Genomic DNA, 20506 nt, shown 5'->3' on the forward strand with positions numbered 1-20506 from the left:
TACTGTTCCTTACGATTTTCCTTTCATCTTAGAGGATGGACATTGGCTCCACTTTGTGTTTCCCCAAGAGGACATTTCCCTTGTGGAGAATTTCTGCTTCAAACTAGCATACTTCTAACTGTGACAATGCACGTCAACACACTAACCTAATGGGTTGCTGCAGAATTGCGTTTTAAAAATTTAATATCAGAAGGAAAAATTGAGTCATATTAGATCAATCTAAAATACTATGTAAATTGTACACTTGTAGATTGTTGCATTGATTGCTAATCATTATTGTGCATTTATTGTTGTGAAATATACACTAGACGAGGTTAACTGAAAATGAGCGTACATCCAATGTAATAAGCAAACTAAGGTAAAAGTGGCTTATATTTGGAGGGGATTATGACACTTGTTTCCTGGAAGGCTTACCACTTCAGTTTCTTATTGTGCAAGCCCACACCGGCAAGAATTTTGCTGCATTGAGAATGTACTCTCTTTAAGCTGGTTGTTTGTGAGTAGAGTGTGAATTGAGCAATGTAAGTGAGTCTATGAGTAAATTAGCATATAGTGTTAGTGTGTAGTGTAACCATAGCGTTTTAGTATTAAGTACATTCTAAACCTTTTTCAAATAAATAAAAGTGGAGAGGATGATTATAGGATGATAGTTGTGGCAAAGATGTTGCAGCATAATTTCATTAAGTACATATACATTATGGCATAAGCTTGCATTACAGTACAATACTTGCACTGTGTTGCATTTTATTGTGAATGTGGAGTTCTTTGTTTCAGGTGAGGCAAAACTGATATTAATTTAACATAAAATTAATTTCAAGATAAGAGAAACACCTTTCAGGATTGAACTATGAATATTTGAGTGCCACTCATCTTAAAACATTTTGTTAGGTCATCAAACTCTTGCCAGCAGAGTCCATTACTTCTCTGTTGAGTTTTTTTCTAAGAATACCTAGAAGAAAACTAGCACCAAATATTGAATCATGAACCCAATTTTTGTCATTTTGGAAATAGAGCAAGTTTCTTCTGACCTGATTTGTAAGCTCATAAGATATAATAGATCAAACTGAAGGGGGTAAGAGAGAGAAGCTAACCCACAAAGGTCAATATCTTTAGATATGCATTTGATCTGTTTTTTTGCAATATTGATCCCTGTTTCCATTGCTGAACAGCTCGGAATGGCTGAAGACAGATGCCCTGTAGTGTGGCACCAGGTCAGACTGGAACACTAGAAAATGCTGACAGCTAAGACCCAGTTTGATTCTTTTCAGCAGCACGCACATTTACACTGCCCAGTATTAACAGGCATAGTAGCTCTCAAAGCTACGATGTTACATAAAATCACGAGTTTCACATTTGTTTGATGTTGTCTGCAGAGAATTGAAAGGACCTCCTGTTGAACTCTCTAATGTCCAAGCCCATTTGAAGTAAACACAGTAAAGGGAAGTGAAATACAATAAACAAAAAGTTCTGTAACTCCAGATGTTATTGTCATCCTCTTGGATCTTGATTGTAATAAGAGAAAAAAGGGATCTTTAGGACCACGATAAGTTCAAAATATTTTCAACCTACAGCTCTCAGTACTTGACATTTTCATACCCTCTAAATCCTTTTGTCTTTTACACACCTTCATTCTATTTGTATTTATTCCATATTTATCTACATTTTTCTACCATGCAAAAATATTTTTAGCTGGCCTTTCAAATGTAAAATTGCAGAATGAAAATTTAAAATTGAATGTTTTATACAAGTAAGACTGAGGCTAATCTCTACCAATCTACAACACGTTAAAAAAGGATTATAGCGATAAGTTTCCTTTACTTTCAGAAGTAGGTGAAATCTCATCAATCCATGCCTTTGGAAGTACAATGGCCCTGATATTAGAGTGGAGGCGGGATGGCAGCAAGTGGGTGGGTGGGGGGGGGGGTTGGGAAGTGATTGGGCGAGTGGGTAACCCACCCTGTTTGAGTGGAATGGTGGCACAGGTGCAGGAGGGAATCTCTGAGATAGTGTCAAAGGGATGTGAACAACTCTCTGAGATACTGTCATGGGTAAGTGTGGGAATGTCTGCAATGGAGAGAAGGCTAGCCTCCATTGAGCTTCAAGCACAGCTGACAAATGAGTCCATTCAGGCCCTGATAACGGCCGTTTCGACTCAGTGAACAACATTCTGCCGCCTTAAACAGGCAGGCAGATACACTAGTACTGGCCTTAAAAGGCTTCACACACGTCATCCAAAATGTTGTCCAGCAGAGTGGTAGGAGTGATGTGGGCCTGGCCCAGGGGAGGGATGATGGCGAAAGGAGACATGCAAGTGGGGATGCCACTCAAAGCGCTCCCACGTCTCACCCGTTGCCCCCCCTCAACCAGTATCCGCAATGCTGCCTCCTCTCCAGGTGGCCGAGTCTGCCCCTGCACAGGTGCAGGTGGAGCATTGTTTGGAGGGGCCCTCATGGGCACCAAAACCCAGATGACGTAGGCCCAAACCATCTCAGCAGTCAGGGCATGAACATGAGCAACCTGCCACTACCTCTGCTGCAGCCACAGGCGATGCACCACGTAGAAGTGGTCGGAAGAGAGAGGCGAAGGTTTTGTAAGCACGAAGGGTATGCAAAGGGTGTTTGACAGTTGATCATGTTTTTTATTTATATTAGCTTTTTGTTCAACTCACATTAAATATTATCATTGTCACCACTACTGCCACATCTTGGCCATTCTTGACTGGCTTTTGTAATCGACCCCTTTCATGAGGTTCACCATGAACGGTGACACTTGATACTACCCATTGGGTCACTTTACGTGTATGTGTAGTTGCAGGACAGTTTTGTGCAGGGAGGGATGGGGGGGGTGGGGGCGGGGTTGCTGGTGTGGGTGCTGCTCTATCCAGGTGGTGTGAGGACTGGACTCTTCACACTTTCCGATGCTAGGAGAACCGTTCACATATCAGTGACTCCCTGGCCTCACAAGCAGCTTGGTGAGCTCCTGCTCTACCCATGGGTTCATCCTCCTCCTCCATGTGGGTGGCAGATGTGGATGGTGCTTCCTCAAGCGGCACCCCTCTCTGTTGTTGCCCTCTGTGCTCTTGTGCAGGTGCCTGTGGCACAGCACTGTGTTGTGGAGCTCCAAGTGGCGGAGGTGGACGCCGTGCCTGGCGAAGCTAGTGATGTTGCTCGTCCTCTGATGTAGTGATGAATGCAGCCATGGCACCCCCCCCATCCTGACGGTGTGCATATGAAGGGGTCCGCAAAGTAGTTAAATATGTTTGAACAGAAAAATTGTGAGTGGAAAGTAAGAATTTTCAGTGAAAGCGCAAAGTTCTCGCAGCCAAAACTTTGTCTGAAAGAACTGAGTGCCCTGCTGCAATAAGTGACCTTTTCTCCCCATCTGTCAAAGAAGCATTTGAATGTCTCTGGCTGCTGGCTGAAACACGCCTGTTACAACATGGAATGTTTCCCACAGCACGGGAAACACGCTGAGGATGCTACAAAATCACACCCCAGCCAAAATGTGGAGATAATTAAGTACTATTAAGTACTTTCAAGTACTTAAACTAGCTCACCAACTATGTAAATGATCATTCCGCTGGCTTTAATTGCCAATGAGACTTCCGCATTCGGGAGAAGGGCGCGCACCCAGACACGTCAATGGGGAACCCGGAAGTCTGCGGGTTGGAGCCGGGCTCTGAACCCGAACGGGATTTCCCCGATTTTCGGAGCCCCCCCGGTGCATCCGAACTTTCCTAGGAAAATCGAGCCCAATGTGTCCAGGTGTTTCTAATGCTGTGTTATGGAAATACTAAATAGCCTAACTTCCCTATATCCTAGCAATTTTTGGAAAAGAAAAAGTCCATTTGTCGTAAAATGAGAACCTTGTAGATGCTGAAAATACACAGGCAGATGTGTCCTCCTCTTAAGAGAAAAAATGGATTCCTGTTTTAGGTGCATACCCGTTATCAGAACCAGAAGTTCCATTCCCACATCTTGCTGCCAACTTTCTGCATAACTGGATTACAACAGCCTCAGAGTCAGCATCTGAATTTAATTTTAACTTTTTGATCCCTGTTGAAAATGGCTGGACACACTCGAAGCCTGCATTGAAAGCTCCACTATAGTAAGGATGTCACTATCTGAGCGTTATTAGTTTGAACTTCTATCCTACACGTCAGTGACGCAGCACACTGATATCACTAGTGCTGTGCTATTATCCCATCCTGCGGTTTGCTGCTTGAACTATAGTCGAATGACATTAGCTATGAGCAAATTCTTGTTTCAGTCCTTCCAACCTCCTAATGCAGAAGCAAAGTAGGTCATGAAATTGAATGTGACTTATTTTTGAAAGTTTGCTTTAACACTAGAATAGTCACAAGAATATATCCAGCTTCTGTGCTGTGTATGCTAGCTATACAATGCCTTTTAAATTTGTTTCTGTTACAGGTCTGCAAGAGGCCATTATTGCAGCTGCCTGTTCTCGAATCAGCCAGAGAGTTCTTCATGTTGACAGGTGAGCTACAATATTGTACAGTTACTGTCTTTGGAAAGAAAAGTAGCCACCCACCATGTGACTAACAGCAAGTCACCAAAGTTGTGTCCTGATCTATAGAAACACTACCTATTTGACTTGATTAGTTATTGAATCTTTATATTTTCTGCAGATTCTTAATGAACATCACATGTAAAATGAATTTGCACTATTAATGTTTCTGTAGTTATGTTGGTGAACAAAGATGAAATGCAAAAATCTGAGGATAAGAAACTGGTGCAATTTGATTTACTGTTTTCAAATAATGGTCTTCCATCATCCTTCAACAAATGTTGGAGCTTTTTAAAAACATTATTTCAGAAAAACAATGTGTCTCAAGTCTTTTAGTCCATCAAATACTCCTGTTAATTCCAAGTTGGTTCATTTGAATGACAGGAAACCAAAAAAATAGAAATTCTACTGTGCTGAATCACTGAGTTATTGAATACATATTTATAATTGAACAGTTCCATGAAAACTTAGTAATAGTCATTGTAAGTGACTGAGACCTGTGTGTGCTGCCTGATTCCTATTTCCTTATTGGCTGATCAGAATGAAATTGCTGGGTGTGTATAGGTCCTTTGTTCCAGTCCATCTCGCAATAAGACAGTGCATGATAAGGGACATCATTGTCGAGAAAACCTAAATTAATCCTATATCTTTTCTAAATGAAATGCGAAATGGTGGCAACGTAATAAGAAAAGAATTTAAGTCAGTGAGGAACAGTTGAAGATATCGGCTAAATGCCCTTTATCTGCCTTTGGTAATTTCAAATATAATAAATATTTGTTGCATGTGGTTTTCACATCTTAATGCCTGAGTGTTTTTGTAGCTCCTTGAAATTTACAGCATCAAATTTCAGCTGTCACTAAAATTCTTACAAAATATGAAGGAATAAAAAGTGGTGGTGATGTAAAATTAATGGATTAAAAAAAAATGAGCCTGTAAACAAAAAGCCATAGTATTTAACCTAAATGTAGTCAGTTGATTTATGTTCATTAGGATAAGAGTTGGATTAAAAGTTTACTTTGTCAAGAAAGTATAGGGTGTTACTGTACAAGTGCACCTCATAAGATGCTCTAAAGGCTGACCTGTTTAAATTGCTATTTACTGACATTTATAGGAAAGATTTATAGCTCAAAATATTTTTTTTTTAAAAGTGCAAAACGACTCCGACTGTAGCAGGAGATGATTCAGCTTCAGGAAGAGCTTTGTTTTACTTGAAGCACAAGTCAACACTGTTGGGAAATTTGAGAAGAAAACATCCACTCTTTCACTTTTCTAAGCTAATATAAACATGTTTGAGTGAATTGAAGAATACCTAACTAATTGCACTTGTAAAGTGGACCTTAGCAATCTCTTAATAATGTCATCTGTGGTATGCTCATTGAAACAAAGGAGTACTGCATGTTCCAGTTGCACTTCCTCCATTGAGCGATGAAAGTAAGCAATGTCCCACAAATATGTGATCTGTTTTTAGTGATATTGGTTGAGGGATACATATTGGCCAGGACATCGGGGAGATCTCCCCTGCTCCTCTTAGAATAGTGCCATGGCATCTTTTACGTTAACCTGAGAGGGCAGGTTAATGTTTCATCCAAAAGTTGGCACCTTCGACAATGCAGCACTCCCTCAGTACTGCCCTGAAGTGTCAGTCTGGATTATGTGCTGAAGTCTATGGACAAATGTAAGGAATCTTACAACACCAGGTGACAGTCCAACAGTTTTATTTGAAAATCACAAGCTTTCGGAGATTATCTCCTTCGTCAGGTGAGTGAGTGAATGAGAGGTTCTCAAATCGCATATCTTATATTAGGCTGGGAATCAAAGGTGTCGTTGGTGTTCAGACAGGTTAGCCACGGAAAACAGTACGTCCCACTATACTGAATACACAATGGGTCAAATTACACAGACAAAGAGAGAAAGAGACCCGAAAGGCAGAGAGAGAGAGAATGTCCAGTTGTATTAAAAGCAGATAACTTTTTTTCCCTGCTGGTGGGGTTACGTGTAGCATGACATGAACCCAAGATCCCGGTTGAGGCCGTCCTCATGGGTGCGGAACTTGGCTATCAATTTCTGCTCGACGATTTTGCGTTGTCGTGTGTCTCGAAGGCCGCCTTGGAGAACGCTTACCCGAAGATCGGTGGCTGAATGTCCTTGACTGCTGAAGTGTTCCCCGACTGGGAGGGAACCCTCCTGTCTGGCGATTGTTGCGCGGTGTCCGTTCATCCGTTGTCGCAGTGTCTGCATGGTCTCGCCAATGTACCATGCTCCGGGGCATCCTTTCCTGCAACGTATGAGGTAGACAACGTTGGCCGAGTCACAGGAGTATGAACCTTGTACCTGGTGGGTGGTGTCCTCTCGTGTGATGGTGGTATCTGTGTCGATGATCTGGCATGTCTTGCAGAGGTTGCCGTGGCAGGGTTGTGTGGTGTCGTGGACGCTGTTCTCCTGAAAGCTGGATAATTTGCTGCGAACGATGGTCTGTTTGAGGTTGGGTGGCTGTTTGTAGGCGAGCAGTGGAGGTGTGGGGATGGCCTTAGCGAGGTGTTCGTCGTCATCGATGACATGTTGAAGGCTGCGGAGAACATGGCGTAGTTTCTCCGCTCCGGGGAAGTACTGGACGACGAAGGGTACTCTGTTGGTTGGTTTGTCTTCTGAGGAGGTCTATGCGATTCTTCGCTGTGGCCCGTCGGAACTGTCGATCGACAAGTCGAGTGTCATATCCCGTTCTTACGAGGGCGTCTTTCAGCGTCTGTAGGTGTCCATCACGTTCCTCCTCGTCTGAACAGATCCTGTGTATTCGCAGGGCCTGTCCATTGGGGATGGCCTCTTTGACGTGGTTAGGTTGGAAGCTGGAAAAGTGGAGCATCGTGTGGTTGTCCGTGGGCTTGCGGTAGAGTGTCTATGGAGTGGGACTTGAGCCCATAACCTTCTGACTCGGAGGCAAGAGTGCTTACCACTAAGCCAAAGCTGATACTAAAATATAGCACACATATAGCTATACAAGCCTGGCTTTTGTGAATAGGCATCCTCTATTCATAGCTTTCTGAAGTTACGTTGTGGTTTAGCAGTTTCTTTCAAGAGATATCTGATTCCCCTTTGAAAATTACTAACTGAGAAACAAAGCAGTTCCATCCGGGAGCAGGGGTTGTGGCTCTCCAGTTTCTTGAATTTATTTCCCTTTTAAAGCAGTTTATTAATTTTGGATTATGTCCCCATTTGTATATCCAGCTTCTCTTTTTTTCCTGCTTTTGGGGAAGAGTATCGTCGTTTGTCCCCTCAAAGCTCTTGCTAAAATCCAGTTTCATGAGTATAGCTGGAAATGCACTGATCTTGTAAGAACACTTGACACATTCCTTTCAAATTCATCTGTCTGCTATTTTAAAAGGTGTTAATTGATTTAAGTAAGTTAACACTAAGTGACTTTGTACAGCATAATTTCCAGCCCATTTCTAGCAAAACCCAAGTGTACAGTATAATTTAAAAGATAAATCCTGAAAGAGTGGGTAAGCATTGGAGTTAAAATAATAATCAGAAGTTCATGAAGTATGTGTAACATGGCTGATTTCATATATAATGTGTATCATTATGTAATCAGGGTTTATAAGGATTTTAGTGAGAGAGCTCATCGGTCAAATAATTTTCTCTGGGGCATTTTGAGAATAAAAATTATAATGATGGCATCTTGTCCATTTTCATACTGCCTACTCCCAGAAACAGTTTTTTTTGTTCCAAGATACGTGCATTTTATTAGGAGTGGAGTATTTCACTTTACCTTTTTTGTTTATCTTTTTGTTCCATATACTTATTTATTTGGTCCTTTTTAATCTTCATTTTCTAATTTTCCCACCCCACTGATGTCTACTACCCCCTTCCCTCACTTGGTTGAGATAGATTACTTGGTGAATCCTAGCCTATTACACAAGTGATGCACTTTCTTTGTTGATGACTGCTGATACAAGGAAGTTAGTCTGCCTGCCATATTGTAGGGACGTGGAGATTTGTTACTTTTTTGATTTTCACACCATCTTTTCAGTTTAATTTTCAACTGATTTACTTTTATAAACTGAGGGGGCGCGGATAGCGGTTGCGTGATATGCATGTGTAATTTTGCATTTTCTGAGGGCACTACTTACCTGTTTTATGAAACTGTTGTTTTGTTCTGCAATAACCAACAAACATTCCATCATACAAAATTTCTTGGAGATTGACATCAGCTTATTAGTGCAGTACTTGTGTTCATGTTAACTCATAGATCCTATATTGCTGCATGTCACTATGTACTGTCACTGCTTAAATTGGTCTTAAATCAGTGGCTAATATAGTGGATTACCCCATCGTGTACTGTTTGAAGTAAGTAGGCCCTCCCCGCTTGATAGTGTGTCGATAACTACATTCAGACTAACAAAACAAAATGACAAGATATTGTGTTATCTAACAGTAGGAATGGTATAGCTACGATTTTAAAACTTCTAATATACAAACAACATTTTAAAAGAATTGGTGCCTTAAACTTTGTTGTGGTTAACCAATTTTTCGTTTCCATGCAGGAGGAATTATTATGGAGGTAACTGGGCCAGTTTCAGCTTTTCTGGATTGCTTTCTTGGATTGAAGAATGCGGGGTGAGTTGTTTTATTTGGCAGTTTGCATGAAACTATTTGCAGTATATAATTTAGTACTATATATTTCTTACATTAGATGAACAAGAATGTAACTGCTAGGTGTTATGTTAGATATTGACATGTTCTGTGTGTAAACTTTCCTTCATAGTTGTTAAAAGAAAGGTTATCCACTTAAACCAGAGAAACACTTTTTTGTCAATTATTTGATGAATTAAGTAGGTGCACTGCTGCTGTGAGACATTGAAGTGTATTTAGCTGAAATCTGATTACTTGAATTGTGTTTTTTTTCAAGGCTCAAAAATTGTATAGAAGTTTTGCTTTTCCACATTTTTACTCAGTTATGTTTCTTGCTATCCTCTCTCCCAAATAGGCCTTTAAACCTAGGTTAGTCATAAAATGAATACCACACAGGTACCTCAACAAGTCACACCACTTGGAGGAAGCACTGAGGGTAGCAAGGGCACAGAATTTACTCTGGGTGGGGGACTTCAATGTCCATCACCAAGAGTGGCTCGGCAGCACCATTACTGACCGAGCTGGCCGAGTCCTGAAGGACATAGCTACCAGACTGGGCCTGCGGCAGGTGATGAGCGAACCAACACGAGGGAAAAACTTACTTGACCTCGTCCTCACCAATCTACCTGTCGCAAATGCATCTGTCCATGACAGTATTGGTAGGAGTGATCACTGTACAGTCCTCGTGGAGCCGTAGTCCCGTCTTCGCACTGAGGACACCATCCAACGTGTTGTGTGGCACTACCACCGTGCTAAATGGGATAGATTCAGAACAGATCTAGCAGCTGAAAACTGGGCATCCATAAGGCACTGTGGGCCATCAGCAACAGCAGAATTGTATTCCAGCACAATCTGTAACCTCATGGCATGGCATATTCCTCACTCTACCAATACCAACAAGCCAGGGGATCAACCCTGGTTCAATGAGGAGCGTAGAAGAGCATGCCAGGAGCAGCACTAGGCATACCTAAAAATGAGGTGCCAACCTGGTGAAGCTACAACTCAGGACTACATGCATGCTAAACAGCTGAAGCAACATGATACAGACAGATCTAAGCGATTCCACATCCAACGGATCAGATCAAAGCTCTGCAGTTCTGCCACATCCAGTCATGAATGGTGGTGGACAATCAAACAACTAACGGGAGGAGGAGGCTCTGTAAACATCCCCATCCTCAACGATGGCGGAGTCCAGCACATGAATGCAAAAGATAAGGCTGAAGCGTTTGCAACCATCTTCAGCCAGAAGTGCCAAGTGGCTGATCCATCTCGGCCTCCTCCCGCTATCCCCACCATCACAGAAGCCAGTCTTCAGCCAATTCGATTCACTCCACGTGATATCAAGAAACAGCTGAGTGCACGGGATGCAGCAAAGGCTATGGGCCCCGACAACATTCTGGCTGTAGTGCTGAAGCGCTGAAGACTTATGCTCCAGAACTAGCTGCGCCTCTAGCCAAGCTGTTGCAGTACAGCTACAACACTGGCATCTACCCGACAATGTGGAAAATTACCCAGGTATGTCCTGTCCACAAAAAGGAGGACAAATCCAATCCGGCCAATTATCACCCCATCAGTCTACTCTCAATCATCAGCAAAGTGATGGAAGCTGTTGTCGACAGCACTATCAAGCGGCACTTACTCACCAATAACCTGCTCACTGATGCTCAGTTTTGGTTCCACCAGGACCACTTGGCTCCAGACCTCATTACAGCCTTCGTCCAAACATGGACAAAAGGGCTGAATTCCAGAGGTGAGGTGAGAGTGACGACCCTTGATATCAAGGCAGCATTTGACCCAGTGTGGCACCAAGGAGCTCTTGTAAAATTGAAGTCAATGGGAATTGGGGGGAAAACTCTCCCATGGCTGGAGTCATACCTAGCACAAAGGAAGATGGTCGTGGTTGTTGGAGGCCAATCATCTCAGCCTCAGGACGTTGCTGCAGGAGAACCTCAGGGCAGTGTCCTAGGCCCAACCATCTTCAGCTGCTTCATCAATGACCTTCCCTCCATCATAAGGTCAGAAATGGGGATGTTTGCTGATGATTGCACAGTGTTCAGTTCCATTCGCAACCCTTCAGATAATGAAGCAGCCTGTGCCTGCATCCAGGCTTGGGCTGATAAGTGGCACGTAACATTCGTGCCAGGCAATGACTATCTCCAACAAGAGAGAGTCTAAGCACCTCCCCTTGACATTCAACAGCATTACCATCGCCGAATCTCCCACCATCAACATCCTGGGGGTCACCATTGACCAGAAACTTAACTGGACCTGCCATATAAATACTGTGGCTACAAGAGCAGGTCAGAGGCTGGGTATTCTGCGGCGAGTGACTCACCTCCTGACTCCCCAAAGCCTTTCCACCATCTACAAGGCACAAGTCAGGAGTGTGATGGAATACTCTCCATTTGCCTGGATGAGTGCAGCTTCAACAACACCCAAGAAGCTCGACACCATCCAGGACAATGCAACCCGCTTGATTGGCATCCCATCCACCACCCTAAACATTCACTCCCTTCACCGGTGGACTGTTGCTGCAATGTGTACTATCCACAGGATGCACTGCAGCAACTCGCCAAGGCTTCTTCGACAGCACCTCCCAAACACTCGATCTCTACCACCTAGAAGGACAAGAGCAGCAGGCTCATGGGAACAACACCACCTGCATGTTCCCCTCCAAGTCACACACCATCCCGACTTGGAAATATATCACCGTTCCTTCATCGACTCTGGGTCAAAATCCTGGAACGCCCTTCCTAACAGCACTGTTGGAGAACCTTCACCAGACGGACTGCAGCGGTTCAAGAAGGCGGCTCACCACCACCTTCTCAAGGGCAATTAGGGATGGGCAATAAATGCTGGCCTTACCAGTGACGCCCACATCCCATGAACGAATAAAAAAAATACCAGCATGTTCTGTGAATGATAGGGTGTGGTTCTGCTCTCTTGATCTGCAAGTCAGTGAGTTTCTATACAACAATACAGATTGCTTGCATTAAATTCTTATTGGGCATGCTACTGCCACTAACACACTGATCCGCTGGTTCTTGAAATGTCAAGTCAGTTGATAAGACTGCATTTCTCCATCTCCAAAACTTTTCCAACTTATTTCTACCTTTCTCCCTCGGTTATGAAACCACAATTATACCTTCAGTTTTTACAAACAACTTTCAAATGCCCTGCTCAGTATCTTCCCCTCCTCCACAACTGGCAAACTCCAGTTAATCCAACACTTTGAAGTTCATGTTATTACACGTATTAGATTATCCATCACCTCTACCATTTCCAAACTCCACTTGCTTTCTATCCCATGGATACTGATTTCAGGGTCTTGCTTTCAAATCCACCATCGTCTTACCTCGACCCGACTTCAGTGGTGATTTTGATCTGTATGTTCCAACAAGAATTTCCTGCTCCAGTTTTAACTTACTGCTTGTCCCCTGCTTCCTCTGCTCTACTGGACTTCATTGATGTCTTTCTAAACAATGCTACAGATTGATTGCATTAGATATTGCTGCCACTAGAATTCTGCTCTGCCGATCCTTCAGTCACTACACCCCTGCCATCTGGAGCTCTCTCCTTAAATCACTGCTTTGCCACTTCACTTCTTTCAAAAGTTTCTTTTAAAAATCTATCTCTTCAATCTTGCTTTTGGTTCTTCTGCTCATGTGCCCATACAGTGTCCTCTCTTCACTTTTTCTCTTACGTGCCCTATAATCTATGTGAGAGGTAGTTATACATGAAGTGAATTTGGGGCACTATCAACTCAGTTCCAACTAGATGTGGGTCCATAGTGCAAAAATGTCCACAATCTAGTGTAAATTGGTAGTCTCACACATAGAACCTGTAAGGATGGCTACAAGAAATGGGAGAAATTAGAATACAAGAAATTGAAGTTGGAGGTAGTTTTGGGGCAGATTAGAAGGAATGTTACTTTGTATTTGGTTGTTCCTTATCCGTTGTGGACATGCCTGATACTGACTTATAGAACTTATGGTCCATTCCCCAACAATTGCGTGTCTCACCTCAGGGAGGGGGAAGAATGGGAAGAAAAGATTTGCAAAAATGGACTTGGAAAAACTGAAGTAGTTGTACTTTGGCTTTTAGGAAAGAAAGTGAAAACTACCAGATCCGTTCTTGTTATAACTTTTCTCTTGCTTGTTGACTTCCTCCAAAATACACTGCCCTGGCAGTCAGAATGACTTTCTGGCATTCCTGAGATTGTTTCTAGTGGGTGCAGAAAATGGGATTCATATCTTCACCCACAAGACTGATAGATAATTTGGTTGCCACATAATGGCTCATCACACATTAGTCTTGCAACATTCAGAATGTTTTTTAAACTGTTGTATTTTTGATATTGAACGTATGGAGATATGAAAACAAAACATTATGGTTCCCATTGTGCTCATGATACAAAATAGGCTTAAAAGTAAAAAGTTTGGCATATATGCCAGTGTGACTTGTATGCTCGATTTCGTCACCTGTCCTAATGTCTCCTTTGGCTCGGTGTCAATTTTTTTGTCTGATTATGCTCCTGTGAAGCCCCCTGGGATATTTCACTACGTTAAAGGCTCTGTAAATGCAAGTTGTTGTTGCATTTCCTGTTAATGGTATGCAGCACCCTGGAAATGGCTGTTTGAGTCCGATGAAGTAGAAACTAACAAATGAAAACTTATTCCAACCTAGAGAATCGACAATGAAATCAGACTACATGAAAATTCCTTTTAAAATTAAATTTCTGAATTTATTGGTTTATTTTAGAGAAATGACAATCATCTTGTGTAGGCCATCGGATCTCTTGAATAAAAAATTGGCAGGTGGGGTTAATTTTAGTTTATGGCACTGACATTTTGAAGGAATGACCTCCAGATGATTATGCATCCGTGCAACAATAATGGCGGTGTGCCCAAACCAAAAAATTGCTGGTATTTTTAGCAATAATGCTTCCTTTTGTTCATGGCTAAATGTGAGTATATATCCTCTGACCTTTTTGTTATTCACATTAAAACACAAATTTCCTTTTATTAAAATGTTGTGTGTACTATCCTACATATCCTTGATCTTTTCCAGGGAGAATCCACGTGAATATAACAAGATAAAAGGTTAACAATTTCTGTGAAAAGAATGACTTGTGCCATCTCTAAAAGAAACTTCCAATCTTCTGTTGTGTCTGCTAAAAATTAAAATGTACAAAAAAATTCTAAAATGCCCATCAATAAATTTTCATTCCTTGTATTTTTAAAACTAAGTTGGCATGCAAATAATGTATAATTTAATAGCATGTTGTAATTTAAATTGCTTTTTGATTGAAAAAAACTTTGCTTAACTTTTGCATCAATGGTATGAAAAAAAGAAAATTAGTGCATTAAATAAAATGTCAGTGAACCACACCAGATAATCCTGAAAGCCTTCAAATGTAGGCACCTTGGGTAAGACAGCCTTGATTACTGTTCATCATTTGGACTAACACTAAGTACTGAAGTTACTTTTCTGTCAATTCTGACTTTCCATTCATTTGATTTTGTTTCTGTATCAGGGAAAGACTCCTAGCAATACTGAAGTTAACTGGAAAGACAAGATACTAGAAGGGGAAGATGTCATTCAACTTGATCAAATGGATAAGTCCATTGAAAACCTGGAAGTCTTTTGCTATGCAAGGTGTGTTGTTCAAAATGCAATGTTCTTATTAAGGAGAATCACAGAGTTACAGTTGGTCAAAAAGATCAGCCTCACAGAAACCCCAAGAACACTCATTGTCGCATTTAGTTAGAAAATGACAACAGAAAAAGAGTAATTTGTAGTAGATGCATTGCATCATCTTAAAGTGCAGGTAAACTGTAGATATGTAAGTGTAGGATTTTGATCAGTGCTGAGCTCGGCTTGTTGTTGTGCTTCCATAATTTTCTGAGCGCTGATGTGAACGTTCACACACATGAACTCTCAGCTGTTAAACATTAAGGAGCTCACACTGCTTCTATAGTTGACAGACACAAGTGCACAATTCTATAATTCCAGGCCATCCCTGAAATGAACTTCTGACTTGCATAAGTTTGCATTGAGAATCTCTTCCTATTTGGCTCATGAGCTTGCTGAGTGCTGCTTTTACTGATGAGTCCATTGAAATCCATAACAGCATTCTGTTATTCTTAAAACATGACTGCCCAAGAACTACAAGTTCAGCACTGAATAGAACTTCTTTCAGAAAATCTCTGTACTTGTTAAAATAAAACCGGTAATATATGCCAGGGATTTGTTTGTAACTTGTAGCTACTTTTGCAACTTTAAACATTTCACGACAGAGCATACAAAAAATGAAATCGAAACATGATATCATTATGCTTCCTGCTAACTGACATTACTTGAAATTTAAGTTCTGTACGTTTTAAGTTTATTTATTTCTTTCAGCAGAGTGCTTGCAAGGAATGAAAATGGTACTATCTTCATGAAAAGTTTTAGCAGAACTATTAGCGCAGTGCACAGTGATGTAAATGACATTGAAATACATCTTCGAGTCATTTTGGCATGGTGTCATACTTCTCCCTTTCCAGAAAGGAGAAAAGCTTGATTTTTCATTAAGACAGTGGCCCTTTAATACGGAGAAAGTTTCGTTCTTCTCTCTAATTGCAAGTAGATATTTGTTTGGAGAATTTCTGGTTTCCTGTGTTGATATTTACAGCTATCCCTGTACATTTTACCCAGCAATACGACATCATCTGGTGACATTTCGGCTGCCGATGTCTCCAAAACAGTAAAATGTTGCTCAATATGTGGGAAACGTTTACCGTTGAAATATACTTTTCTATGTAGTGTGTATTCATAAAGCTGAATTGGTACTGGATCTTGATTTTTAGAAATCTGATGCACCAAAGAACAATTTCTCAGTCTGTCTGCTTTCAGCAATCATGATGGGTGAAATTTGAGATGATTGTCCAGTTTAGTTGTTTGGCTGTACTTCTGGATGTCTCTGTGCTTCTCTGGCCCTACCTCTTTTTATATAAAAAAAGACAAAAATCTTTGTATATTGAATACAAGGCATGAGCCTCGTGTTCCCTCTTAATTCTTGAAGGAGACTTTTATGAGGGACTGGCTTTGGTGCCAGATAATCTCAATTTTAGATCCTCTCATGAGCTATGAAAATAAATCAACTACCTGATAGACAAAAACCTAATTTTTAATCAACTTAACCTCAGGAAGCCATTGAGAAGGGTAGACTATGTCACTGAGTTTTACCATGGAATTGAGTTCTGGATGCTTCTCATTTCACAATGATCAAAACCAGTGGTCACTTGTAATTCTGTACTGCATAAGTTCTGTATTTTTCATTTACTTTAGTGCTATCACCTGCTGACGTGCAGATCTCATGCAGTTGATGGCTGTGGAAAATATAAACTTAGTGACCTGTACATGACTGACGGCAGCAGAAATTTTTTGACTGCTGAGCCAATAAGGAAATTTATGGAGGAGGCAGTGAGTATTCAGGCATTAATACCTCACCTGATGAGGTATGAGGTCTGTCAAACACTGTTAAGGAAATGGTCATAGCATGAAAGACATCCTATTTTGTATGTCACAACTTTGGTGATTTAGCTTTAGTTCTGGCAGGAAATGCAAACTGGAGGGTAGCTGTACTAATTAGAGACACCATAATGGCAATAGAAAAAAGGGACATAAGTAACATTAAGATAGAAACAGAATCCATATGGATTGAGACAGACAATAAGAAGGGATATCCTACAGACCACTTAATAGTGAAAGGGAAGTGGAGGATGAAATATGTAGACAAATCTATGAAATGAGTAAAAAAACATCGAATAATAATCATGGGAGATTTCAACTACCCCCAAATAAACTGGTAAGAGGAGGTAGGGAAAGGAGAAAAGGGAATAAAATTTTTAGTGTGTACATGACTCCTTTCTTACCCAGAAGCCCAATGAGAGGATTCACTGCTGCATCTAGTAATGGAAAATGCACCAGAACAGAGAAGTAAGCCTGGGGAAACATCTAGACAATAGTGATCATAAACATAATAAGGTTTAAAATAATGATTGAGAAAGATATAAAACAAAGACCAAAGTTATAGATTGGAAAAAAACTAATTTTATGGTGATGAGAATGGCACTAGAGCAGGTAAACTGGAAAAAAAAATTGACAGACAAAGAAATAGAACAGCAGTGGGTAATATTTAAAATGGTGATCAACAGAGTTCAGGAGAAATATATTCCTCTCAAAAGCAAGAACAAACTAGCCAATAATGAAACATCATGGATAAATAAAGAGATAAGAGTAAAGTTGAAACTAAAGAAAAATGCTTACTCTAAGTACGTAGACAATAAAGGAGGTTGACTAAAGGGAATACAAAAATGTTAGGAAAGAAGTCAAAAAAACAATAGGAAAGCAAAAAGAGGAACTATGAGATTAAATTATCAAGGAATATAAAAAGAAATAGTAAGTATTCTACAGGCACATAAATAACAAAAGAAAAATCAGAATATGGATAGAGCCACTAAGGGATGCACATGATAAACTCAAAGGTAACAACAGCAAAATGGCAGAAATATTGAATAGTTACTTTGCCTCCGTATTCACCAGGGAGACTAACAAGGTGGGCAGGATATTAGAAGAGGATATTGATAGATATTAAAACATTTAAAATAAAAAGGGGGGAGATAATTGATAAACTAATCAAACTTAGGGAGGATAAGACCGCTGTTCCGGATGGATTGCATCTGTGAATATTAAAAAGTTAGAGAGGAGATAGCAGGGGCACTATTGCATGTGTGTGTAATAATTCACTAGAAAAGGGAATGGTGCCAGATACTGGTGGACAGCTAATGATATTCCTATATTCAAAAAGGGAGATAGAAAGTCCAGGGAACTATAGACCAGTTAGCTTAACGTTGGTGGTAGGAAAAGATAATGGAATCCTTACTCAAAGATATAATAGAAAGACATCGAGACCGAAAATATAATGAATAGCCGGCACGGATTTCAGAATGGACAGTCATGCTTGACCAACCTTATTGAATTATTGGAAGAAGTAACAGAGTAGACAAGGGTAATGCAGTAGATGTAATATATTTGGATTTTCAAAAGGCCTTTAATAAGGTGCCACTCAGGGTTGAGGTCAGACCATGTTGGAACAGGTTGCAGAATGGATAGCAAGTTCAAAACAGCATAAGGGTTAACGGTAGCTACTCAGACTGGCAAAAGGTGGGAAGTGGTGTTCCACAGGGATGGTTGCCAGGACCACTGTTCACAATTTACGTAAACAATTTGGATTTGGGAATTGCAAGTACAATTTCAAAATTTGTGGATGACACCAAATTGGGTGGGGGGGGTGGTGTAGTTAATACAAAGGAAGAATGCGTCAAAATTCAAGAGGACATTAATAAACTTGCAGAATGGGCGTGTAATTGGCAAATGAATTTCAGTGTAGACAAGTGTGAGGTGGTGCATTTTAGTAGGAAGAATAAGGAGGCCACATACTGCTTGGATAATAGTCTAAACAGGATAGAGGAGCAAAGGGATCTAGGGGTACAGATACATAAATCACAGAGTAGCGACACGTTAATAAGGCCATTTTAAAAAAAGGCAAATCAAGCATTTCTAGAGGGATAGATTTCTAGAGGGATAGATTTGAAAAACAAAAGTTATGTAAAACTTGTCTCGAACCTTGGTTAGACCACACTTGGAGTATTGTGCACAGTTCTGGTCTCCATATTATAGAAACGATATACTGGCATTGGAGAGGGTGCAAAAACGATTGATGAGGACGATACCAGAACTGAGAGGATATCCTTCTCAAGAAAGGCTGAACAGGCTGAGACTTTTTTTTCTAGAAAGGAGAAGGCAGAGGGATGATCTGATAAAGACCTTCAAGATAATAGGGTTTGATAAGGTAGACGTGGAGAATATGTTTCCACTTGTGGTTTCCATGGTGGTGGAGTCCAAAACTAGAGTTCATAAATATAAAATAGTTGCTAATAAATCCAATAAGGAATTCAGGAGAAACGTCTTTACCCAAAGAGCGGTAAGAATGTGGAACGTGCTACCACAAGGAGTAGTTGAGGCAAATAGCAGAGATGCATTTAAGGGGAAGCTGGATAAGCACATGAGGGAGAAATGAATAGAAGAGTATCCTGATAAAATTAGATGAAGTAGGGTGGGAGGAGGTTCATGTGCAGCATAAACGCCAGCATGGACCAGTTCAGCTGAATGGCCTGTTTCTGTGCTGTATTTTCGATGTAACTCGATATAAACTAGATAAATGAACTGAGATTTTCATCATTCATGTATAACAACGCACATGTTAAGTCAACTAAGAGACTTCGACCCAAAAGTTGCTCATCAGACTCTAGTAATGCATTCTAAAAAAGGCATATTAGCCCCTTATAGACTGATTCTCCTTTTATTGTTTAATTATTTTGCTGTTTCAGTATCTTGCTGTATCATTTGAATTTTGTGCATTATTTAGCCTGTAAATAAATCTGACCAAGTAGTTTTAGCCCTTATACTTCAGTCTGTTGGCATGATATTTTTCACCTTTCGGAAGAGACAGGAGAACATGATGGGCATCCTGCTTGAGTTCCAGTGAACGATATTCCATGATTAAGGGTTAATTATTAAACCTGGGCAATCTCGAAAGAAGAAAGAAAGACTTGCATTTTTATAGCGCCTTTCACGATCTCGGGACACCCCAAAGCGCTTTACAGCCAATGAAGCACTTTTGAAGTGTAGTCACTGTTGCAATGTAGGAAATGCAGCAGCCAATTTGAGCACAGCAAGGTCCCACAAACAGCAATGTGTTCATGACCAGACAATCTTTTTTAGGTTTTGGTTGAGGGATAAATATTGGCGAGAACTCCCCTGCTCTTCTTCGAAATAGTGCCACGGGATCTTTTAAGTCCACCCGAGAGGGCAGATGGGACCTTGGTTTTTAACATCTCAACCGAAAGACAGCACCTCCGACAGTGCAGCACACCTCAGTACTGTACTGAAGTGTCAACCTCGATTTTGTGCTCAAGTCTCTAAAGTGGAACTTGAACCCACAACCTTCTGACTCAGTGCCGAGAGAACTACCCACTGAGCCATGGCTGACATTCTAGCACAAACATGGCATAGCTGAGGACACAGGTTCCTGTTTATTGGAGACTGTGTGGAAAATGTCATTTTGCTGTGAACACAAGGCAAAAATGTTGAGCAAAACTCCACCAACAGTGATCTAGTCCTCTTTACTTTAACCTTTCTACTTGAATGAAATAAGTCTTGAGAATTCCTACTTTTTTTTCTTGTTGAGGCAGTTTAATTTAGCTTATACTGGGCTTCTTTAACAAGTGACTTAAATCCATTA

General features: G+C 40.9%; 1 protein-coding gene across 1 annotated transcript in view; it reads left to right on the forward strand.

Annotated features, from left to right (window-relative positions):
* Nucleotides 1-20506, forward strand: part of chm (CHM Rab escort protein) — a 107159-nt gene that overhangs the window by 16392 nt on the left and 70261 nt on the right. Inside the window, exons 2-4 of the mRNA XM_067996899.1 lie at nt 4431-4497; nt 9069-9141; nt 14693-14814. Of these exons, the coding sequence (XP_067853000.1) occupies nt 4431-4497; nt 9069-9141; nt 14693-14814 (262 nt within the window). The remainder of the gene's footprint in view (nt 1-4430; nt 4498-9068; nt 9142-14692; nt 14815-20506) is intronic.

The sequence above is a fragment of the Heptranchias perlo genome, chromosome 15 (assembly GCF_035084215.1).
Source record: "Heptranchias perlo isolate sHepPer1 chromosome 15, sHepPer1.hap1, whole genome shotgun sequence".
Classification (NCBI taxonomy): Eukaryota; Metazoa; Chordata; class Chondrichthyes; order Hexanchiformes; family Hexanchidae; genus Heptranchias; species Heptranchias perlo.